Source organism: Esox lucius, chromosome 12 (genome assembly GCF_011004845.1).
Source record: "Esox lucius isolate fEsoLuc1 chromosome 12, fEsoLuc1.pri, whole genome shotgun sequence".
Taxonomy (NCBI): domain Eukaryota; kingdom Metazoa; phylum Chordata; class Actinopteri; order Esociformes; family Esocidae; genus Esox; species Esox lucius.
Genome location: NC_047580.1, coordinates 13,085,106 through 13,109,495, shown reverse-complemented (window position 1 = coordinate 13,109,495; position 24,390 = coordinate 13,085,106). Strand labels below are relative to the sequence as shown.

At 41.6% G+C, this 24,390-nt stretch overlaps 4 protein-coding genes across 4 annotated transcripts; 2 read left to right on the top strand and 2 right to left on the bottom strand.

Annotated features, from left to right (window-relative positions):
• Positions 1 to 1,077: 1,077 nt before the first annotated feature.
• On the bottom strand, positions 1,078 to 4,829 carry icmt (isoprenylcysteine carboxyl methyltransferase). Its single transcript, XM_010875733.4, has 5 exons — positions 4,382 to 4,829; positions 3,841 to 3,929; positions 3,565 to 3,734; positions 2,780 to 2,997; positions 1,078 to 1,975 (listed from the first exon to the last, which is right to left on the bottom strand). Exons 1-5 carry the CDS (start codon positions 4,598 to 4,600, stop codon positions 1,790 to 1,792), a joined length of 882 nt encoding a protein of 293 aa, XP_010874035.1. The 5' UTR covers positions 4,601 to 4,829; the 3' UTR covers positions 1,078 to 1,789.
• A 4,120-nt stretch (positions 4,830 to 8,949) lies between these two features.
• On the top strand, positions 8,950 to 10,283 carry LOC105013889 (transcription factor HES-5). The gene is made up of 2 exons (XM_010875732.3): positions 8,950 to 9,069; positions 9,176 to 10,283. The coding sequence occupies exons 1-2, from the start codon at positions 9,010 to 9,012 to the stop codon at positions 9,593 to 9,595; spliced, it is 480 nt and encodes a 159-aa protein (XP_010874034.1). The 5' UTR covers positions 8,950 to 9,009; the 3' UTR covers positions 9,596 to 10,283.
• A 3,876-nt stretch (positions 10,284 to 14,159) lies between these two features.
• her12 (hairy-related 12) lies at positions 14,160 to 15,384 on the top strand. The gene is made up of 2 exons (XM_010875731.2): positions 14,160 to 14,268; positions 14,401 to 15,384. Exons 1-2 carry the CDS (start codon positions 14,206 to 14,208, stop codon positions 14,800 to 14,802), a joined length of 465 nt encoding a protein of 154 aa, XP_010874033.1. The 5' UTR covers positions 14,160 to 14,205; the 3' UTR covers positions 14,803 to 15,384.
• Positions 15,385 to 17,322: 1,938 nt separating this feature from the next.
• On the bottom strand, positions 17,323 to 21,723 carry LOC105013929 (taste receptor type 1 member 1). Its single transcript, XM_020051601.2, has 6 exons — positions 21,530 to 21,723; positions 21,064 to 21,367; positions 20,065 to 20,820; positions 19,411 to 19,632; positions 19,158 to 19,281; positions 17,323 to 18,279 (listed from the first exon to the last, which is right to left on the bottom strand). Exons 1-6 carry the CDS (start codon positions 21,709 to 21,711, stop codon positions 17,354 to 17,356), a joined length of 2,514 nt encoding a protein of 837 aa, XP_019907160.2. The 5' UTR covers positions 21,712 to 21,723; the 3' UTR covers positions 17,323 to 17,353.
• Positions 21,724 to 24,390: the final 2,667 nt, after the last annotated feature.

The following is a 24,390-nucleotide window of genomic DNA, read 5'->3' as shown; positions in this document are numbered from 1 at the left end:
ACAGAGAGAGAGAGAGAGAGAGAGGCAGAGATGACCTTTCACCTGAGACAAGCGGTAGTTCAGGAGGAAGCCATGTTGGGTTGAGCTCATTGCTGTGATGATGACCCTTCCTCTCTGAACCTCTTCGCCATAATAGGAATGCATCTTTTAGTCGGTTTTAATACAGTGAGACTGAGAATACAAGCACACTGAAGGAAGAAATAACAGAGCAAGAAAGAGAGAGAGTCTTTCTTCAGTGCATTCTGAATGTGACTGTAAGGCCGTCTTACAGTTTAAACCCTATGGAATGAACATCACCTTGACTCATAGGACAATGTTAAAGGGAAACATGGCCTTATTTTGACTCTCTGTGCTGGTAGTAGAACCCCCCCCCCCCCAACGATATTTAAAAATATTTAATGACTCAGAACATACCACTGACTATAATGCATTATAAAAATATTGAAAATTTTTATAACATGCTTAGACATTTTGATAATGCATTAATTTTAATCAATAGCATATGACGAGTCAGCAAAATGTGACAACCAATTTTCTCTGCAACAAAACCAAAGGTGAAAATATTATGCCACTATGGAGCACTGAAAGAATCACAGTAAGGCCATTTGGGGATAAAATGCATTACAGCAGACTGGAATAAAATGGTGAATGGATTGTCATTATTTTGTTTTCATTATTTACAAAGTAAAGGATGTTTGACTTGATACTCTGTACTAATTGGAGGAATCCAAGAACCGGGCTGCAACCTGCTCAGGTTGTCAAATTAGAAAAGGGTGATTGTACAGCCTTTCAGTCCTGAGTGGACATGGGATGGGAGTTAAAATAACACTTTTTGTGAGGGTGCATTAATATATTGTAGACATTCTGGGCTGATATGTATAAATAGGGCTTTACGATATAGGCTAATTAATCAAATTGTCAAAATGACCAAATACTCTGATTCATGGTGTGATATATATCAGGGTATTGGTATAAATTTGGTTAACTATTAGAACCATAGAAATAGAATTACTATATTAAGAAACAAGTGGCAAGCAGCGTTGTTTCAAAATATTGTACGCTCTTGAAACACTGACATCACGTGATTTACATTTTATTAACAGTACAGTCCTACCTTTAATACTACATGTGGGCAATCAGCATATATTATGTTATGGGCAATCTATTTGCCATCTATTTCGGTTACCTTTGTATACTTACTAACTTAGTCACTCAGAAATTCTTCATTCAGATTCTGAGGTTCTTTGTTCAGATTTACCAACTCGTTCAAAATATGGAAAACGATTCTGTTTTAAATGCAGAGTCCTAATAATGAGCCAGACAAACAGAAAAAACACATGCAGCCCAAGCTCATTACAGCACTTTTGATTCAGTAAGCTAAGCTAAAATCAATTCAGTATCCGCTGAAGAAATTCCACCTCTCCCTAAGGAACACACAGATCAGAGAGCCTGTCAGGTCACAGAGATAAAAGGAAAACATGTAGACAAAGAATGTCAAGTCCCTAGTAGTCTAACCAAACCAAAGACGACAAACGGAGAGGTGGTTGAATGTGTGCCACAGATATTCAAGATTGGGTGCTGCTGTTTCTTTTCCAATGAGTGTCTATCCAGGCCAAGGAGTGATAAAGAGACGGGAGCCCTTCACCAACGGTCATAGGTGTCAGTCTTTGTGAGCTCTAAGCCGCCAAGGCAGGGCGACCCGAGGCGCTAATCCACAGCACGCTGACTAGGGCCGCCCTCACAGTGCCCGTCTGCCATGTTCATATGTCCAGGGCGCCCCGTGTCACACCTAGGAGCTGTTGACGCGAACGCCCGAAATAAATGGCAGCCCAGTACCCACCTTCTTCTTGTATTTCACATAGTCCTCTCCAAAGAAATGGATGAGAGAGAGCTCCTCTTCCTCAATCCGTTCACGGAAGAAGCGCCAGCTGGCCATGGTGTAGCCTGCGATGCAGACAGGGTTGCAGAGCATCACCTGGAACGACAGACACAGGACAGGAAATCAGCTAAACAGGCTTGATTGTTAGCATTTAATGGTCTGCTGCAGTCAAAATGAGATCCCCTGGTGGCCTGGTACTTCTCACTATGAATTAGAAACAACACTCAGAAATTGTATGAACATGGTGAGCAGTTTAAAAAACATGTTGGATGGGACTTGGTGATGCTATACAGCAACAGCTTTTTTTAATCAATAAAACAAACTCCTTAGAATTTTTGCCACTTCTAAATGGTATGCAGTGAAAACTTAATAGCGGGTCCAATGCAACAAATCAATCACAACCAATTGGAAAAACATCCCACCCACGTTCTGCATCCAGCTGACCTGCAACATATCTAAAGATCAATCATGTTCATCTCAGGGGTGGTTCTAGAACATTCTCTCAGCCAGTCAGGGCAGCTGATGTAAACATCTTTAAATTTGGAAGTTCAGGTACATAAACGACTAAAACAATACCTTAAAAGAGCACACAGTGATTTATAAGATATTGTGATTATTTCAGTTACAAAAGCCTGGATGGCAGGAAGCAAATATATCAGGTTTCTGGAAAAGTAATTATGCTTGTACATAATAAGTCTGCAAGCTTCTGTGACTACGAACACAAAATCGTAACAAGCCCAAATGGTCAGGCTTTTCAGGTTAGAGGATTACAGATTTACCGTTGATTACCTGCTGATTCCAGGAATATTCCACCCGGCACCTCTTGAAATATTGGGAATGCCGGGAACATGTGCAAAAAGCACCTTTCAAACAGCAGTGATTGCCAGAATAGGCGTTTACCTGTGTGCCAATGCTCCAGTAGAACCAGCCCACGTAGGAGGGGTGTCTGAAGAAGGCGTAGACTCCGTCGGTGACCAGCACGTGGCTCTGGGCCTTCTCATTTTGGACTATGTGGTTGAAATTGGAGCCAGCGGTCAGCATGGCAGACTTCCGCAGAAAATCCCCACACAACACCATCACCAGGCCGACCAGGCTGAGCCAGCTCAGCTGTTTCAGCTCTGAGAAAAAGACAAAGTTCACAGCCAACAGAGTTGTTATAGAACAACATGCCATGCAAAAAAACCAATCCAACAGTGATCTGTACGAAGACAAGTAATGTGTTATCAACCAGGGAGCACGGAGCGTCTACCAGAGTCTATTTTCCACACACAAATGTGAATTCTTAAATGCGTTTTATACACATTTTTCTTTATACAAAAATAAATCGTTATTGATTGTGAGAAACAATCCTATGAGTGCTTAATTAGGGTACACTGGTTTCAAGCTGACACTGCCATGGGCTTTTAACAGGGCAACTGACCAACACCCATTAACATTCACCCAGTGAAAAACGCTCCGGTCCAGATAACATAACCCCCTCAGTGAGAGGTTTTTGTCTTTGTTCCAGGCAGACTACATTTGAGTAATTTAGCAGACGCTCTTATCCAGGATGAACTGTCTGTGAGTGCATACATATTCTTACTACATTGCAGACGCTTTCCTGCCCGTGCAGTATGAAGCAACACCAGCTATGTAGTTGGTCTCAAACTGAAGAATGTAGTCCAAGCGTGGTAAGGTGAACAGACCTGGGAAAGTGAGCTTCTCTACAGTGAATTCCACCCATGAGGAGACGGCTGCCACTGTGTACTCCACACTGTGGTTGAGCAGGAACGAGTCCAGAGACAGGCTGTGGGGGTTAATGATGGCTGTCACCAAGTACTCAGAGTAGTGAAAGAAAGACAGGGAGCACATGTACCTGAAATACATGAAGGTACATTTATTGAGAACTATGCATACACAGACATCAAACACTGGTTAGTACAGCAAGTGAGTGACTGAATGTGCATGTATTAGATGCTTACCAACCAAAGTGGGTCCATGTGGTTTGAGAAAAGCTAATAATCAAGCCACACCCAAAAGTAAAGCCTAGGAAGCAGGCTCGCACAGCAACCTGACAGAAAGAAGAGTATACTTACAGTACATCTAACTTGAACTTACAAATCTACTGTATCTAGTTACCAATGAAAGTAGAATGCTAACTCCAAATCAAAAACAACATATCCTTGGGCATAGTCTAGTGACCCAACTTCAATAGTGTTATCCATCTTACCGTTAAGGGTCTATCTTTAGCGAATAAAGCCAAGGTGACAGCTGTCTCAATCCAATAGACAGTTAACAGGATTAGCAAGCTATTACTGTAGTTAGCTAGCTACGTTAGCACAACTCACTGTTAGAAGAGGGCCAATTCTAATTATCTAAAAATGTAGATAAAGCCTAGATCGATAGTTGACTGTCGTGTTGGTTAATTCATCAGCAAACAAGATGGTTAGCTAGCTAGCCAAGTAACTTAGTTGTAACGTCAGGTAACTATCTAATTTCACACGTTAGCTTGCTAGCTCTTACCTTATATAGAGGTCCCTTGTATATGATTAGCAAGAAGCCATTGACAACAGCGATGTACACAGCAATAGCTATTTTCCCTCTCACTCCAGTGAGATAGTCGAATACCCAGTCAAGATGTCCAGCGAATGTTCTAATAAGGGGAATAATAACAACACCGAGTCCTAAAAGAAAGCTTATAATACTTATTTTCCCCTCTAACGCCAACTTATTGCCAGCCATGATGAAGTAACGTTACTCCCTGTGGGCTCTCGCGAGTGTTACGCAATCACGGGCAGAGATTTCTAAAATTACTATTTTAAATTACTATTTTTAAAAAGTACTGTTTTGTGACTCAAACCCATTGGACGTACTCTTCGTGAGGATCATCGCTACCAGCTAGCTATTAAACTGTAGCTTCTCGACTAACTCCGATCATTTCTCTCTTTTATTCCACACCAAGTTGCCATTAATTTACTTGTAGGGTGTACTGTACTGTAGGGTTTAGGCGATGTGCTTACGGTTTTTGAGACTGGCACCACCCATAGGAGTCAAGTTCAACCAGCAGAGCGTGACGTTTACAACGACCATTACATGGTTATGAGCGTCTGCAAGGATGCAATTTTTCCATGTATTACGTTATGCCCTGCACCCATTTTTTTAATAAATTATTGGCAACTTGGTGTGGTTTTTGTGCATTCAGTCTATATATGTTTTCTACCAATAGAAGCACCATCACACTAAGTACTGAGTATGTGGAAATATACTTAGCAATGTAAAGCACTTCTGAGTCTGATTTTGACAAACCGAATGGCAAACACCAGATCATATCCCATGTACTGTAAACTCCTCATTCTCAATCTAGTATGCTGCATGCAGTCGCGTGTGGTTGTTTGGATCCTCTCAAATACGGCCGTATATATTTATGAGTTATGATCTATATATGAATCTATCTCTATCTTTATCTACCATCTGTATGCATTTTGTGTATCTATTTCTATGAATTTCTATCTCAATTTTCTAAATGAATTTTTACCCACACTACGGCTATGAATTTATGAATCTACTAAACCAGTCAAAAGTTTGGAAACACCAAACTATGTTTGTGAGTGAACATATAATCTCTACATGTTTGGTTCCCACCATGAAGCATGGAGGAGGAGGTGTGATGGTGTCGGGGTGCTTTCCTGGATACACTGCGATTTATTTTGAAGGCTCACTGAACCGGCATGGCTACCATAGCATTCTGCAACGATACACCATCCCATTTGGTTTGCACTTTATGGGACTGTCATTTGTTTTGATAATGACCCCAAATACACCTCCAGACTGTGAAAGGGCTACTTAACCAAGAATGAGAGTGATGGAAGGTTGCTTCAGATGACCTAGCCTCCACAATCAACCAACCTCAACCCAATTGAGTGAAGGAAAGTGAAGGAAAAGCGTACAGGTGCTCAGCATATGTGGGAACTCCTTCAAGACTGTTGGAAAAGTAGCCCAGATGACTACCTCATGAATGTAGTTGAGAGAATGTGCAAAATGTGCAAAGCTGTCTTCATGGCAATTGGTAGCTACTAAGAATTTAAAAAAAATATGTATTTTGATTTATTTAACATTTTTACTACATGTGTTATTTACTAGTTTTGATGTCTTCACTATTATTATTCTATGTGGAAAAATAGTAAAAATAAAGAGATACTCTTGAAAGAGTAGTTTTATCCAAACTTGTGACTATGAATTTTAGTCTATCTCTATTCATGTTTTTTTCAAATTGTATCTTTGGCTGTGGCAATTTACAACCCTTGACTGTAGATGGCGCCATATAGGAATTAAAACCACCGATTAAGCAATATACAATGATGGTTTAGCACCCATAATAAAAAAAATACATACTTGATTAACAGCAGAAATGTTGGAACCAGGCATCCCTATTTAAAATGGATATGAAATGTTATTCTTTGGCTGTCAATCAGTGAATGTAGAACAGTGATATCTTTGCCTGATGACCGAAATCTATCTACCACTGCACTTTTGAATGAATGGTTCTCCTAAAAAATTTTGGGAAATACAGTAAACAGCAATGTTATTGGTATGTGTATGGGAAAAATGAAATGCCATTTTACTTCCTGAGCCATGGAGGGAGTCAGAGCAAGTTAATCTGGTCACTAAAAATTATTTAATGGAGAAACTGAGGAATAATGTTGTAATGTTGTGCAGAGTTTATGGATAAGAGATATAAGTTACAATACAAAAACCTAAAATTGCAACATTGTAGTCACAGATTTAAGTAGAAATATTACAGAAGCTGTGAAGAATGAGGGGGGAACGGGGGGGTCTACTGGGTGGGGGTCTACTGTAGACCCCCCCAAATATTACAGACAGGTCAATGTGACCCCCCTGGAAAAGAATGAAAATCCTGAGATTTATTGACCCCTGACCCCCAACATACAACACAAAGTAATTTCTCCCCTGGTACAGCAAGTGATGGTTTCCCTTCACAGAGCCTTGTTCTGCTGCATAGTTGCTTTGGCAGTCTAAGAACCTAGCTTCTGTAAATTTGTAAAAGCCCAGTTTTTATGCCAGGTTCTAAAATATCCACTATTTGGATTTTGCCCAATGTTTAGATGATTTAAATGAGACCCATTCATTTCTGGAACCAGTACAGGTAAATATTACATTCTATTTGAAAACATTCACCATACTATCAGATTTAAATATAATGAATAGAGCAGACCAGATTCTTAATGCGACATGTTGGTTAGGCATATGTTTGTTGTACATTGTATATTTATATCTGAAAAATAAAGAACCCAACAATAGTGAGCACAGCTCTGACTCCTTGTGGAGATAAAACATGCCATACCGTCTGTGAAAGGTTTTGATTGATTCATAGACATCCTGGTTTATAGGTCCATTTTTAAAGTGGTGTGTAACCAAGTATGTTATTCCATCATGTTGTTGATGAGCTGTAAGATTTTTGCCTCCAGTGTTTCCAGCGAGCAATTTAACCCCAAAAATATGTGATTCTGGTTTTCACTGTATTTTAACCAATCCCAGCTCGGAGGTGTCCTCCAAAATGTCTATTAACAAGCTATGTGCTATGAATGGGAACTAATCAGTCAGCATTACAGACATAGCTGGAACGTGTTAAGAACATGGAGTACAATATCAGGGTTTTAAGTTTGTTCAAAACATCTTTATTGTGGTTGAGAAAGATGGAACAAATAACAATTGACATGAATTCATTTGAATAATTTGAATAATACACTAATATTGATATTAATATTATTATATGAGATTTTTCATTCTAATGTCTCATTACATTAAAATCGTAGTGGTAATTGCAATTATTTGCACTGGTAATTTGTATTCAATATTTGATTCATTTTTAATAATACTATTTTATTTTATTCTTACGTTTTCATGTCAAAAAGTAATTATAATGTCCAAAAGTCCCCAAAATATCTTAAATACTGAACTTTCACATTATTTTAAATCCCTTTCTCTCACAGAGCAAGTCTCCTCTGGGCCCTTGGGTGGTAAGTGTCCCATCTGTCCAGATGGTTTGCCTGTGAGAGCCCTGTGAAAGCTCAGTTGACTGTGCTGTGGCTGGGCAGGAGGGGGGGGGGGGGTCACTTGAGCTTTGTGTGATGGGGCACACTTCTTTTGTGTGTCTGCCCCAGTGTCATTAACACTGAAGTGTGGGAAGCTCAGAAGCATGGCAGCTCTCACGTTCCACTGGGGCAGGGAGGGAGCGTGTGACTGGGACACTGCCAGTGGTGGGCAGGGCTAAGTGCATGTGTGTGTGAGTGTGTGTGCGTGTGTCTGTGTCAAGAGTGTGGCGCCTGCATGTGGCCCTGTGTGTGTCGAGAGATGTGAAAGTGTGCTTACAGAGTAGCCATACTGGCAATCCTGATTTACATGAGGACGTATTCAACACTGAACATGAAGGCCACAGGGCTGAATAAAAACGTTTATCCGTCTAACATTTATTCCTCCCTGAAATCCACTTCACACATGTACAGAGATCACACCAAAGTCAAACTTTAAATGTCATCGTACTCATCTTTATACCACTGATACGTACACTGTTTTTGTGGAAGTACACCGAAGGAACCATGGATCTGAGTATTTCAGGCTTTTGGAAACCACCTGTTTGCTGAAGCTAGTGGACAGTGGTTCCATGGTGTTTTGTTCCCCGAGGCCCCCTGTCAGCTTCACACACACGTGTGCCCTGTGCCCAAACACTTGGTGCTCTTTATTCCGGGATCCTGGCCAGAGGGGAGCACACTCCTTCCTCTGGGGTCACCACTTTCCCAGATTCACAACACCACCATGTCAGCACACCCCCCCTCCCCCTCTCCCCCTCCCCGTCCCTCCACCTGCTCCCTGGAGGCACACTCTTTGTCCGTCCGGCAATAAACACTTAATTGAGCATGTGGCAGCCCGGCATCTCTGAATGCCCTTCCCAGCCTTCCTATTGGCTCAGGACTGTGAGAAACTCCAACAAGCCCAAGACCCACATATTCATATGGAGATTGGGAGCTATAAATAGGAGGGAGAGGCAGAGAGAAGACAGCACACAACCAATTGGCTCTTCGCAGAGACTTCAGCTGAACAGAACTACTCCTGCCACAGCCAACCCTTCAGCCATGGCACCAAGTGCAACTGGACAGGTCACCCACTCCAAACAGAATTTCTCACTGACTAAGGTAAACAAGAGCTTTTAAGTCTTTGAATTAATCAATACTTTCAATTGTTATTTTATTGCTACTACACAGCAAATCAAGTCGACTAAACGATTTTCTCTCTGGACAGATTAGGAAGCCAGTGGTGGAGAAGATCCGCAGGGATCGTATCAACACCTGCATTGGGCAGCTCAAGTCTCTCCTGGGCCCCGAATTCCTCCGGCAGAAGCCCAACTCCAAGCAGGAGAAGGCAGACATCTTGGAGATGACCGTTTATTTCCTGAGCCTCCAGCAGCAGGCGGGAAGTTCTCCTTTGGCGGCAGCCAATGAGGGCTACTCTCGCTGTGTGCAGGAGGCTGCCAACTTCCTGTCTCGGTGTGAGGTGAAGACGCCGTCGCACAGCAGGTTGTTGAGCCACTTCCGGAGCCTTCAGACCTCCAACCAACCCAGGCAAGCTAACAGGTCTCTCTCCCCACCGGGCTCCCCAGTCCAGCAGCCCACCAAGGGTATGGCAAGTCCTGTCTCCTATCAGCTCTGGAGGCCCTGGTAGAGAAACTACGCTTACAGTCAAACCAACAGAATTGGACAGGCCAGTCTATATTATGACCGGCATGGACAGTGGTGTTCAGAGTGACAGAGGCCTACTTTTGCATTTGGCAAGAGTTTCTCTGTCTTAAGTCTTCATCCAGATGAAGCAAAGGCACGTTTTGCCAGTATTCCTTTGAAAGGACGAACTCTATGCAATTATTCAGATTGGTTTTGGATATACGTACTATTCAAAAATATACACCGATTCAATAGTGTTTCTTGTTATGCATGTTCTCATTTAAGAACAAAGGGCTAACGTATGTTTATAACACATTTCTACTGTATGTCTAACCCATATTGGGTTGAGATTGTTTGTGTCTAGGACATTATTGGGATTTTTGGGATTTATGAATTGTCAGCAAATTATACAATGTATCAATTTGGCAATGTAAACATATGAATAATGTATTCCGTGGATATATTTTAAATGTAAATTGTATAATGATTATGTAAAATGAAATAACATTGATAATACAGTGTTGAATGTTGAAAGATATTACAAAGTTTATTGTAAACTGAAAGATACCTTTTATAAAGGGATTTTGTGTATTCAACTCAAGGTTTTGTCAAGAAAAATACTTTTCTGTGAAAAGTTTGTATTCCTTTGTTTGAAGAACTGACATGCCATCCAGACTTTAAAAATAAATTGTTAACTTGAAGTTCAACTAAAGTTTCTCAATTCAATACTTATCTTCTATCATATTTTGTCAAATCAGCACACTGGCACAAAGTGAACCACCACAACTATTTGGATTGCATCCGTAGCATGGCAATCTTTCTCATGTAGTATTTCAACTTTAGTATTTAAAAAATACATTACTGACTGACAAGTCTCAGAAGCGTAATACTAGTTTGTGAGGACTATCTATTCCACTGTACAGAGATGTTGGTCGATATAGATTGGTTTCTGGGTGATGAACCCAAACCATAAAATCTACTGTTAAATTGTGACTGAACCACATCTGTTGCATTTGGCAAGAGTTTCTCTGTCCTAAGGTAGGGTAAGGGTGGTAACTATGCCAGATGACTGCGTTCCAAAAGCTATCAAGGGATTCCATCAGACACACATCACAGAGGACACCTGTCTACATTAATTTCCAACACATTTCTAGTCAACTCTATATGGTATTACATTGCATGAAACACAACCTGACATAACCTACTATAAATCAATGTAGATAACATACTCACCTGTCATGTCCCATAATCTCACCACCCACTGTATGTTACTGTATGTCAACTCAACTCTGCATGTTGTGTATTCTGTCCTTTTGTATATGTTGTGTACCGCTAACAGTGCCATCACACCTAGCACAATTCTGGCTATGTGTACATCTAGTCAGTGAATGTAGGTGATTCAGATTTTCATTATGATACTGGCGCAACAAATATTCATACTGTCACACCAAACATTCATGTTATGGATTTAGAGATTTTGTTAGAAGGTTGGAAGCCCTGTTGTGGTTATAGATGCCCCCCCCCTTCCTGCTTTGACAAAGTATCCCTTTCATTTGTTGCAAAAAGTTGTAAAAAGTGTCAAGGCTGAAGTTTCTCAGGGTTAGGCTTGCAGATGGCCTGGCAGTGGCTAAAGGCCCTTTCCCTCCAACTGCAGATCAAACACTGTGTCTAATGTGATGTGTAACAAGACACACTTCTATTGTCCCCTTATTGAGGCTGCTGAATGGACAGAGAGTGTGGGAAACAGGAGCTAGCACACTCCCCAAGGCAGAGGGCTGATGGGAACCAACCTGCCTTACCTCACCGCAAGCCTGGCAGTCCAGAGTTTATGGCAGGAATTTGATTCAGTGTTGTCCTTCTGTGGGTGGGTCTCTATTTACAAAGACCTCAGACAAAGGCCAGCCAAAACCTTCCCGTCTCCACATTGTCAATGTGATCGATGCGCAGTTTGCCAAAAAGGAGCTTCAATGAAAATGTCCAACAGGTACTCCAACAGGTGAAAACACATTTTCAAATAGATTAAGTTGTCGATCAACTCCTATTTATGAGTAGCCCTGACTCCATTCAAGTAAAATGTTCAAGGTCTATCCAGGAAGAAGGATACACGCCATCTTGTCACTCTTTGTCGATGTGCAAAGCCCCATTAACTTGATTTTTTCCAGATGGTCTGTGACATAGGGTTTCTGTTTGTCCTTTGACAAAGGATCAATTAACATTCCCTATGGAACATTGAGGGAGCGGCCTGGCTTTTTGTAGCTCCTCTACCCCAGTACAGGGGACTGGTGGGAAACTAAGAAGAGAACACTCCTCACATCACCCACAGTCCAGGCTGCACATCTGTGACCTTTGCACTGCCGGAAACACAACCTTGGACCTGTGCCAGTGTCTGTGGCATTATCTGTGAGAGTGTCTCCCCACTCTCCTTTGGCTCAGCAGCACATGGCTGGGTGTATTCAACTTGGCAGTTGAGCAGTGACGAACGTAGGAAAGGTTGGCAAGAAACAGCACTAGATTCAACGAAAAATGTCGAGGTATAAAATAAAGAGTCTGAAACTGGTTGCCTGTACGTACGTTTGTCCTGTACAGCCATGGTCTTTTGGGGATCCTTCAATTCCTACTTTCAATTACAAGCTTTTATTGAATACGACTACCAACTTTTTCTTTGTTTATGCTCCCTTCCACTGAAGCCATTGATGACCTGTGTAATTCAGTTGATCACCATGATCTTGTCTGTAGATTCTGTGATTCAGATGGACAATGAGTATTTGGAGGTCTGGTGGTCTTGACACAGGATGAGCTGAGATTCTGTTGAGTCTGTGATGGTATGTTTTTGTATGAACAGGGTGAATTGGAGGCGACCCTGAAGGAAAATGCTTGTACATCACAAGCACTAGCAACAGCAAGATTACATTCACAAAAGGGTCAGATTTGGGTGACTTAATTTATTTGTGCTCCATGTCATCAAAGCCACTAGCATTCAGATGTAATTCCCTTGGTGACTGTGGTGTGACAGTGATGCTACTTATAGATCACTATTGTCAAAAACATGGATATCACACAGCCAGCTCAGAATAAGGTTTTAAAAAGGATTTGATCAATTGCAATTAGGGCTGGGCGATATCAACGATCACAGTATCGCGGTAAGTGGACCCAGCTACCTCGATAACAATGTATATCACAATAACTTTGTGTTAAAAAAGGCTGAGTACAATTGGGCCATATTCCAATGCAGTCAAGACATTCCACTAACTAAATTAGTGTAATTAACATTAAGAAGTAACTCGAGGTTATTGGGTCTTCTTATCGTGATACTGATTTATGTTGAAATCGCCCAGCCCTAATTACAATCGCATCTTTAACATATCCTGCAAACACAGATCATTACTAAACTCAAGATCATATGCGAATTTGTGTATTCAACTAAGCGGCTCATAAAGTCCATCACAGATGAGGGAGAGAAACTGTCGTTTTCTAAGCAACTGGCAATCTTATTAGCACGGCTACGTAATCCTGTACTGTCTCTTTTTTGTATCTAATGTCACAATATTTACTTCAGTCATCCTGTCATTGGAAATATAAAATGAGCCCTTGCTCTGGGAGAATGAGTGAACTTTTTCTGGGGGCAATAAATCCATGTGTGAATACAAGTTGCCTTGAGCTTTCCCACACTCAACAGCCAATTAGAATAGAGATACGGACAATAGATAACACAATGCTTCAATGACTCAACTGTCTGTCAAAAGTGGAGACTGCTTGTCTGGACGGAGTGTGTGTGGGGTGTATATGATGGGTCTATGGGGTGTGTGTGACACACGACCTCACCCCTCCACACACCGCTGGATGTGTGAGAAAAGTTTGAACTACGCAGGACATGAGGGTGTGTGACCCCCACATTCCAACACAGCAACAGCCATCTGGGTCTACATGAATTTCTTTAGCATAAAAAATTTGAATACTTCTGTGGTAACATGCACAAATAACAATACTCCCTTATTGCATACGATACTACTAACTTTTAAAAGTGTTGTAAACACTTGGTAGCTGTATTGACTACCTATTTAAATAGAATCCAAATGTAATGAATTTCATTGACGTTATGCGGAAAAAATATAATTCCAAAAATCATCTAAATAGAAATACAATTCCTCACAGTATTCAAAATGGAATGTCCTCAGGATGTATTTTCAACAGGTGGTGCACTCTAATTCCTTAGATCTTTTTTTATGGTCTTTATTGACCCTCTTTGAAGAGGTGAGAAGTGTGTCCGCTTTTCACTTGTTTTCATGTGTAATTCTTTTCTCATTTGATGGGGGTGATAGCCCGGTTGGAATGTTAACTGAATTTATAATGCAATCTATCAATCAATAGCTGCCCCTTATCTTGGGAAACATCCCTGTTACCCCATTACGCATCAGGTTATTGATGTTTCTCCCATTGTTAACGTGGGCGGCCCTGTGGTCTTGGTAGTGTGGGAACCCCAGCCTGGCCTGGGCCACATGGCTTTGTCATGGTAATGCACTCCTATATAAGGAGGGAGAGGTCCCTGGATGGGCCAGAACACACTCAGCAGCCCAGGGGAAGTAGCTGACACACTGCCCTCTCACACAGACGACCATGGCTCCCTGCTCAACAGACTTCTCTTTGCCCCACCGGAGATTTGCGGAAAAAGACATTAAGGTACTTTAGTGTTTTTCAATGTTTGTTTAATCATTGTGTAAAAACTGCACTTTAATGTGCTTGTGTTTAATTACATGTTTTTTTTAATGTTATTAGAGCTGTTGATTAAAATGTTCTTCTTTGCCTCCTCAGATAAGGAAACCCATTGTTGAGAAGATGCGCCGGGATCGCATCAATGGCTGCATCGAGCAGCTAAAGCTTATCCTGGAGAAAGAGTTCCACAAACACGACCCCAACACTAAGCTGGAGAAAGCCGACATCCTGGAGATGACTGTGAGCTTCCTGAGGCAGCAGCTGCGGCCGGCTCCATCTCAGAGGGACTACAACCAGGGTTACTCACAGTGCTGGACAGAGTCTCTGCAGTTCCTGTCAGAAAGCCCCAAAAGAGACACCACCTCCAGGCCTTTTCAGGGTCTCCCCTCCCAGTTCCAGAGATCCTGTAGTAGCCCAATGGTCCGCTCCACCTCCCCAGTCTCCTCCACCGCTGTGCTCCAGGACACAAGAGCAAAAGGCTCAGTTTGGAGGCCCTGGTAGACAGATACTGGACTGGAGTCACTGTGAACTGTGAGAGAAACACTGGACTGGATGTAGGAAATATGCATTTCCAAACTGCTCGACCACTGAGGTTGGCCTGAGCTCATCACATTGATGGATAGATATTTGTGGCACGTTTGTGGCATTTTTTTTTATTGAGGGTAGTCACTTTTCTGTGAAGGTTTCTTTCTCTTGCTTGTTTTATCACATTCGTTTTTCGTTTACAGTGAAGAATTTAGCTAATTATTCAGTTATGATCTTTTATTGTGAAATGTCAATTTATTGTGAAAGGTTTTCTAACTCCAGTGGAGTACACCGGTTATACTATATGTAACAGTATCTACAATAGGCTACTGCATGTTCTGACAGCAATTCTTTGAGGATATTTCTCTATGGTTATGAATTGCTATATTACAGTATGTTACAGATGTTATGGTATGGCTGTATCTTTTATAAAGGGACTGGTGGGTGTGTATGCTTAGAAATAACACTGTGAATGGTTTCATTTGTTATATTGCATTTAAAGAAGCTCTTAAAACAAATGTTTTACATTTGTATGCCAATAAAAATACAATCATTTTTCAAAAAGTCCCTATTCCCAGAATGTTTTGTAGTAGATCTTGCACTCCATTAATTTGGTTCTAAACAAATCATATCTTACTCCAGAAAATGTCTTGTCAAATTGACATGAATGGCCAAAGCTTCTCTTTGACAAACTCATAGTCATTATGTCCATCACTATATCAGTGTCTACCTGTTGTGAAAGTCCTAATGCACTAATTAAAAGTGTGATTTGATGATGTCATCAAGGGTTGCTATATAAGAATTAGGTTTTCATCCACTAAGGTGATGCAGGCTGTTTGATAATTGTAAGCCTCAGACTAAAAGCCTAGAAAGGATATTTGTTAAATCCTCTCGATGATGTAATCAGGTAGGATTTTAGTTTCTTCTCATCTTTTTAAATCCAAAATAAAAAACTCCTATGGACATGCACTGTTTTTCCAAGGGCACTGATATGGTGCTGGAGATATGAAATAAAAAATGGTGGCCTTTATGGAAATAAAAAATAAGAAAATATAACAATAGTCATTTTCTTCATATATTTATTTAAAATCGTAAAAAGAAAAGTATACTGATCAATAATTTACATGCATATTCTTTAAACGCTTAAGGTGAAAAGTATTTTATTGGCTACTGCATTGGCTACTGCAGACTACTAGTCTTTTGGGGGCACTAAGCAAAATCAGAATTGGGGGCCAACTTTTCCTATAGACTCGGGGCTCACTAGCAGACTGGGGCCCCCTAGACATTGGGGCCCTAAGCGACTGCATACAGCACCACCAGTCCTCTGTCCCAATCTACACCAGTTTTGAGTGAGGAACAGAAACGTTCAATTTGCAGTGGTCTCTTAATTTTAACCCTTCTGTTCCTCACTCACAACCTTCCTTTTCGACTTTTTTGGATAGGAAAGAAAAAGGTGCAGTGGTCTTTTAATTCTTTCCGGAGCTGTATGTTGCTTATGCCTTGGGCCGGCACTGGCCTACTGACTCACAAAATAGAAGCTGAGGCATCTGTATGGGTTTAAATCAGCAATCCCATTGAGCTCCTGACACCTGCACAGATGCCCAGTGAGAGAGCACACAGACAGCCGGGCACACACACAGACAGAGGGGCACACAGACAGACAGACAGGCACACACACAGACAGACGGGCACACAGACAGCCGGGCACACACACAGACAGAGGGGCACACAGACAGACAGACAGGCACACACACAGACAGAGGGGCACACACACAGACAGACAGGCACACACACAGACAGAGGGGCACACACACAGACAGAGGGGCACACACACAGACAGACAGGCACACACACAGAGGGGCACACACACAGACAGACAGGCACACACACAGACAGAGGGGCACACACACAGAGGGGCACACAGACAGACAGACAGGCACACACACAGACAGACGGGCACACAGACAGACAGAGGGGCACACAGACAGACAGACAGGCACACACACAGACAGACGGGCACACAGACAGACAGGCACACACACAGACAGAGGGGCACACAGACAGACAGACAGGCACACACACAGACAGAGGGGCACACACACAGACAGAGGGGCACACACACAGACAGAGGGGCACACACACAGACAGAGGGGCACACAGACAGACGGGCACACACACAGACAGAGGGGCACACAGACAGACGGGCACACAGACGGGCATGCCGACAGGCGCGCCACCCCTCTATGGCCTGCCCACACTGCCACATTCTGTTCTTCTAAAGAGAGGCCAAACAGATGCCACCCAGAAAATAAAGAATGAGCACAACACTACCTATGTTTAACCTTCTCTGAATTCTTGCCAGTAAGAAGAATTCAGAAAAATGCAGTGCATTATTTACTTTTGTACAAAGAGAAGAGCCACGTTTATTACTGTATATCTCAAATTTTTAAAGCCACCTGCCAACAGTAGATACATAAGTATCCATAAATATATAAGGCACATCTACTGTATAATAAAAACATGACTTTCAATTTTTTTTCATGGTATACATCTGAATACAGTTTTGGAAATGGGCCTGTGTGTTCATTTGGGGCCTCAGAACCATAATGTAGACCTTGGGCATAAAGTAGCCACAGAGGATCCCAAGCACACTGGAAACTATGGCCAGCACACGCATGGCCATTGCAAACTCGTCCCTGCTGATGCAGTAGACGGTGAAGAAGCTGATCCAAGAGATCATGTAGATCATAAGACTGAAGGTGATGAACTTTGTCTCGTTGTAGTTGGCGGGCAGGTCTTTGCCCATGTAACTGAAGGCGAAACAGAGAACGCTGAGCAGAGACAGATAGACGAGCTCAATCATGGCCCCGACGGAGAGGGTGTTGCTGCACTCTGTGACTATGCTGTCTGCGTAGAAGGCCAAGTCCTGGGAAGGCTGCGGGGGGTTTCGAGACACACGCACCACAGAGATAAATAAAATAGTTGCGGACAGGACTAGGACGGTGACTTCAGGCCCGTAGTTCTTGGCCCAGGTATCATAGGCCCGCGGCAGCTTGGAGGACAGCTTGAAGATGCAGACCACCTGGAAGGAACGGACTGTGATGCAGGCCAGACACACGGTGAAGCTGAAGCTGAAAAGAGGCTGCTTGAGCAGACACGCGGGCTGAGAGGGGAGGCCAAACTGGCACAGGGCACTGGCTGTCGCCATGGTTAGGGCCAGAAGCATTACCAGGCAGGTGTGCCCGCCGGCCGACTTGGCCACAGGGGTACCCATGTTGAGGAGGAAAACGACCCCTGACCCAAAGGTCATGAGCAGGGTCAGAACCAGGAGGAGTAGCAGGGCAATCGATAGAGGGGCACCCCAGGCCAGGAGCAGGATGGTTCGATTAAGACATGTGGTACTCTGTGCTGGGGACCACTGGTAGGGCTCACATGCCTGGCACTGGCTGGTTCCTATAGAGAGAAAACCCATGAAATTAAGGCTGGTCTTGATTTGATATTCATATCCTTTATATAACAGTTCAAGTAACTAAATATTTTCAAGTAATTAAATATGTAAATACATCTGAACAGAAGATGTATGAATGGCAAAAGTATTTTGAAAATATTTTTCATAATTGCATATCCTCGCGGATTATGTCATTTTGATCCACATCACAAGTATATGGGTCAGTTGCTGTACTGGACATTTACATTAGTGAGAGTGTATAGATAGATCTGAACGATGTTGAGCACTGGACTGTCAGGGAAAGGCGGTGCTGATGTTGATTTGATTAACATGTTTTCTGTGATTATTTTGACTGGACTGGAAAAAGTCAAATGTGAAAATAGCTTTTGGAAATGCAATGTATTATTATGGTCAAATTGTGTAAAATGCTAAATACTGTATTTGCATATCTACTTTTAATATCATTATTTAATAATGAGTTGTTTATTATGCATCCATCGAAGAAACACTGCACTTTCACTGCTACAGCTCCGGAAAAAATTTAAAACTGCACCTTTTTCTTCCCTTTACAAAAAAGTCAAAAAGGAAGGTTTTGGGTGAAGAACAGAAGGGTTAACATTTAGAGACCACTGCAAATTGAACGCTTCTGTTCCTCACCCAAACTTTCCTTTTCAAATTTTTTTGGAAAGGAAAGAAAAAGGTGTAGTGTCTCATATTTTTTTTCCAGGTCTGTATTCCAGCAGTGAGTGGTTATTATAGAGACAGCTTATGAAAAGGGCAATATGCGCCACCTGCTGGACGCAGTGAAACAACACAATATAAAACAGCACTGACAGAAGATGATCTATGGATGTGTGCAATGAGCTTGTTACTGTAATCTCACCAGTGTTGTTGACAAAGGTTTGAGCAGGACAGGCCAGGCAGTCAAAGCAGCACTTGTGTTGTCCAGTCTGCAGTTGCCTGTATCCTGTAGGGCATTCTGGAGAACATATTGACAGAGGCACCTCCTGGACCCAACCACAAATAAACACAGGTTTTCCAAGTTCAAGTTCTACTTGATATAAATCATTTCTACAAATATAGTACATTTCTAACTCTACTATATTTCTATCCAATGTGAAGAATGGGGATTTTACATTTTCCAAGTTGTAACCGTCACTATTCCATTCAATCTGATCAGAGTCCAATGTGAGGTTGGTCATGTCTGGAGTGTAGGAGCCTACTATGCGCAAAGACCATTCAGTTTCCCTCCAAATCCAAGTGACAATGTCATATCCTGTGGGCGGGTCTCCATTCTGATCAAAATACACAGGTGAATTCCCAACAGAGAATCTCACCTGCTTTAACAGTGGCAGAAGCTGAGGAAAAGACAGAGGAAGAATGTGTACCAATAAAAAAAATGACTTTAATATATATTCCACTGAAGATGCAGTATGAGACATTTGCAAATAAGAAACTCTTTTTTGAAACCTCCTATTTTGGTCTGGGTGTGTAATATGTTGATTATATGTAATCTGTAACTAGAATCACTACCATTACTCAGTTAATGGCATGTATAGGCACATAGATGACATAGTTCACCAATTTCGGTGACCCATTTGGACTTGACAGTGCTCATAGAAACACTGGCCAAAAATCCCAGAATGCATCTTTAATGGTAAACATTTTTCAGTAAAGATTTTTTGACAGTTCATAGAAATCAAGTGTGTGTATAAAAACGAAAAATGGACTGTGAACTTGCTTTATTTCGAGCAGGCTTTTTTTTTTTTTTTTACAACAATCCATTTTACCTGCCAAGGTTGCACTTCAATCTTCTGGCATTTACCCGAATCACAACCGAGAGCTGAGTGTAGTGCATGAGCCACAGCGTACACTGCCTTGTAAGCATTAAAAGCAGATGTGATGTCGTACTCCTCCAAAGAATAGTTCTGCACTGCCATGCTATAGAGGTCTGTACTTTGCAGACATTTTTCTCCGAGGACGCTCGTACCCTTGGAGCTGAGGCTATGTAGCGTTGAAAGAGCACGGCTTTCAAACTCTTGAAATCCAGGTATGGTGGCGTTTTGGATGGCGATACCTACCACTGTGCCAATGGTGTTGATTCTTGGTATGTTGGACACTAGAGTGGCCACTGACCAGTCCTCTGTCCCAATCCACACCTTACCTGACAGACCCTGCTCAATGACGATCGGGAAGAACCGACTGACTATGGTCTTGCTAGAGAACACGACGATAGTGTTGACGTTGACCTTCACGATGTTCTTGACTATGTTGTTCATGGTTTTGTTGATGCCTGCGGTGAGATCGGGGATGACACCTTGGTAGGCGATGCAGATGCCATATTGAGACGCCTGTTGGTAGAGGGTCTGCATGCCTTGGAGGCCGTAGGAGTTGTCACTGCCCAGGAGAACGATCCATGTCCAATTGAAACGAAGCAGCAGCCTGATCATTGCGTCCACCTGGTTTTTGTCACTGGGGATTGTGCGGAAGAAGGATGGGTAGAGGTACTTGTTGCTTAGCAGCTGGTTGGAGGCTTCATATGAGATCTAGAAAATATGAGCCGATAAGCATGTGGTGGAAAAGTAGATATGTGAAAAACTTGGGGAAAAAATCCTACACAACATGACGAATACACAAGTAGAAGTCGTTGGAGAAAAGCAAGATCTAAATGAAGACCAATAGAAGACAAAACAAACGGTCAGAACTGAAATGTGTTCTAAGTGACATCATATGGATTAGCATTTGAATTTAGCCATGAACAAGAAATGGACTTGAGGTTTACACTTTACCTCTGGTACTAGATAGGAGCCCAGCAGTGAAGCAGGAGGGAAGGTGAAACTACTACTATCAGGCCCAATCACTGCCACTGGCCACTGGTCACCACCTGTCTTTTCCCCTGAAGGTCCCTGGAGCTGTTGGGCCAGCAGGTCCACAGTGGCCAGGAGACTGGCTGGTATATTGCAGATGTCATAAGACATGTAACCCAGCGTCACCCCTGGGAGAAGAGTTGGGTTTTTGGTGCCGTTGTTGATCTCCTCCACAGCAAATCTCATGGCTTGTATTAAATGATAACCATGGCTATTTGCTTTGCCTCTGAAGAAACAAATAATAATAAAAAGCAACCCGAATAAAAGTAATTATTACAATAAATGAATTAACTAAAGACAAAGTTTTATTCAAATCACTACTCACTGATGTTCTGATATTATGTTGAAAAAAGATGAATAAACTGTCCTCATTTGAGAAATTACTTACTTTTTGCAAGCGTCCATGTATGGCATGTTGGAGCTGGAGGGGGCTAAATTGTGAAGGGGGAAGAGACCAGCAATGGAGTAGTCCCCTGAAAGATACAGACCAGTTCCCTCAGTCAGCTGGTAGCCAGTCATGACTGGCCCCAACCAGCCCAGGATGACACACACACCAGGAAACACACCCATACCTCAGCCTGAACCACCCTCAGCTCCGAACTGGAACAGAGGATGGGCTTCCTCATCTTTATATGAGCATGGATAAATGGGCGGAGTGGAAATATGGTGGAATGAAAACATTTGCATTTTGAGATTTGTTTGCCAAGCAAGAGTAACCTATCCATGGAAATAAACTGCGTAAATGTAATAAAACAATAAAAGAAGAGCCCATTGTGCAAATATCTTAAGCCCTTTCTGGAATTTCTACAGTTATTAGATATTTGTGTACCAACTTGTTTATGACCAATTTTACTCTTGACTCCGATTCCTCATCTAGACCCAGTCTGCACTTATGCCTGCATTTTGGATTCCCAGTGTATGCCCTTCTGCCTGTCACATGACCACGCTTCCTGCCTCCTCCTGTGGATAATTTCAATAAACATCTGCTCTGCTCTGAACTTGAAGCCAGCCCTCTGTATTCATTACAGTTGTTGCTTGCTCCTTGGGGTTTCAGGCTGGGTTTTTTTCTAAAAGCCTTTTTAGACAACTGCTTATGTAAAAGTTATAATTAAATTGGAAAAATTGATTGAATAATAATATCAGATAGAGGCTAATACTTTAGTCAAAGCAATGTTAATCAGCGCTGGAAAAGAAAACTTAAGTGAGTGGGAAGTAGGAGGAAAGCAAGAGCACATCAGGATACTAAAATCTGTTAAACTAAAGCACATCAGGATACTAAAATCTGTTTAACTAAAGCACATCAGGATACTAAAATCTGTTAAACTAAAGCACATCAGGATACTAAAATCTGTTTAACTAAAGCACATCAGGATACTAAAATCTGTTAAACTAAAGCACATCAGGATACTAAAATCTGTTTAACTAAAGCACATCAGGATACTAAAATCTGTTAAACTAAAGCACATCAGGATACTAAAATCTGTTTAACTAAAGCACATCAGGATACTAAAATCTGTTAAACTAAAGCACATCAGGATACTAAAATCTGTTTAACTAAAGCACATCAGGATACTAAAATCTGTTTAACTAAAGCACATCAGGATACTAAAATCTGTTTAACTAAAGCACATCAGGATACTAAAATCTGTTAAACTAAAGCACATCAGGATACTAAAATCTGTTTAACTAAAGCACATCAGGATACTAAAATCTGTTAAACTAAAGCACATCAGGATACTAAAATCTGTTAAACTAAAGCACATCAGGATACTAAAATCTGTTAAACTAAAGCACATCAGGATACTAAAATCTGTTTAACTAAAGCACATCAGGATACTAAAATCTGTTTAACTAAAGCACATCAGGATACTAAAATCTGTTAAACTAAAGCACATCAGGATACTAAAATCTGTTTAACTAAAGCACATCAGTGTACTAAAATCTGTTAAACTAAAGCACATCAGGGTACTTAAGTCTGTCTAACGTATTATGCTACATTTTCTTAAAAGGGAGGGCTAAATAGAGTAAATTTAGAGACCTTCCTCAAGTTACTATTGCTTTCAACACTGCCCAGGCTAAATTTCCATTCTCTGTCCTTTAGCAACAACACAATGAGACAGTAGAGGCAAAATTCTGCCCCCTTTGTAAACACACCGTCAACCACAGACAGTCAATTTGCCTCTTAATCACACACTGCAGCTTCTGCAAACACAACAGACGGCCACAGTTTTCCTTTGTTTCAACAGCAATATTGGACATTTTGTCAGCCTAATTCTTACCGGTGCAAATGCTATGTAAAGTCAGAGCATTGCACAAGGTTGCCAGAACTAGATTTACATATCAACATGACACTTTCACTTAGAACATTTGCAGGTTTTGGACATGGTTGGGAGGGATTCATTTTTCTATGACATTTTATGTACTGGCAAAAACATGAAACACTATGTATTTTTACTGTAAGAAACTATAAAACCTATTAATAATCATAATAATAGAAGTTCATATTGGTTATTGTCATTATCAATAGGCCTAGACATACTCTGGTTGTTTGTAAGATCAATATTAAATATCAGTTACGACATAATCTTCAAGATATTTTCAGGACCGAATTGTATTTCATCACCCTCTCTTTCTCATGAGCAACATTTTGCTAAACATACATTAGAACTGCGTGTTTCAGAAGAAAGATGGAAAGCTGCTAAAGCCCAAGAATTTATTTCAGTTTAATGTTGTATTGCACATCTCTATTTCAAGCGTACATATTTGTTGTAGTATCGGTAATTGGAACAGCAGCAAAGAGACCCCCATCAGTTTTTTGGTAAAAAATGTAATGGGTATGGGACATTTACATTTACTTTTATTGCATTTTCTTCTTTTCTGGACAGGAAGGTGATGGAAAACAGACGCAGGACAGATTGAGTCAGATCCCATAGCAGTGCGTGTACATCTCTGGACTATCCTAGGACACAAGGACGGATTTTCACGACCGTACTTCTACATGTTTTTCACTCATCCCCACCCAAGCACTTAAGTTCACCTGCAAAATTACATTTTGCTTCACCATGTCGAACACAGAATCCTTAGGAACCACTTGTTAGGAAAATCCCTGTAACATTCTTCTTCTGATGGAGTCTGCTGTTGAGAAATAGAGCAATGCTAGTCTTCCTCAAGGAGCTCTATTCAAGATGTGCTATCGTAGTTGGTGGGCAGGGCCACGTAACTGAAGGCGAAACAGAGACGCTTGAATTT

Excerpts from the sequence above, each read along its gene's own strand:
- icmt (XM_010875733.4), bottom strand. The coding sequence starts at position 4,600 with ATGGCTGGCAATAAGTTGGCGTTAGAGGGGAAAATAAGTATTATAAGC. Across the intron at positions 3,930-4,381 it reads ACAAGGGACCTCTATATAAG|GTTGCTGTGCGAGCCTGCTT; the intron begins GTAAGAGCTAGC and ends TCTTTCTGTCAG. Across the intron at positions 3,735-3,840 it reads ACATGGACCCACTTTGGTTG|GTACATGTGCTCCCTGTCTT; the intron begins GTAAGCATCTAA and ends CATGTATTTCAG.
- LOC105013889 (XM_010875732.3), top strand. The coding sequence starts at position 9,010 with ATGGCACCAAGTGCAACTGGACAGGTCACCCACTCCAAACAGAATTTC. Across the intron at positions 9,070-9,175 it reads AGAATTTCTCACTGACTAAG|ATTAGGAAGCCAGTGGTGGA; the intron begins GTAAACAAGAGC and ends CTCTCTGGACAG.
- her12 (XM_010875731.2), top strand. The coding sequence starts at position 14,206 with ATGGCTCCCTGCTCAACAGACTTCTCTTTGCCCCACCGGAGATTTGCG. Across the intron at positions 14,269-14,400 it reads TTGCGGAAAAAGACATTAAG|ATAAGGAAACCCATTGTTGA; the intron begins GTACTTTAGTGT and ends TTGCCTCCTCAG.
- LOC105013929 (XM_020051601.2), bottom strand. The coding sequence starts at position 21,711 with ATGGGTGTGTTTCCTGGTGTGTGTGTCATCCTGGGCTGGTTGGGGCCA. Across the intron at positions 19,282-19,410 it reads ACGGTTACAACTTGGAAAAT|GAGGTGCCTCTGTCAATATG; the intron begins GTAAAATCCCCA and ends GGTTGGGTCCAG. Across the intron at positions 18,280-19,157 it reads AACCTTTGTCAACAACACTG|GAACCAGCCAGTGCCAGGCA; the intron begins GTGAGATTACAG and ends TTCTCTCTATAG.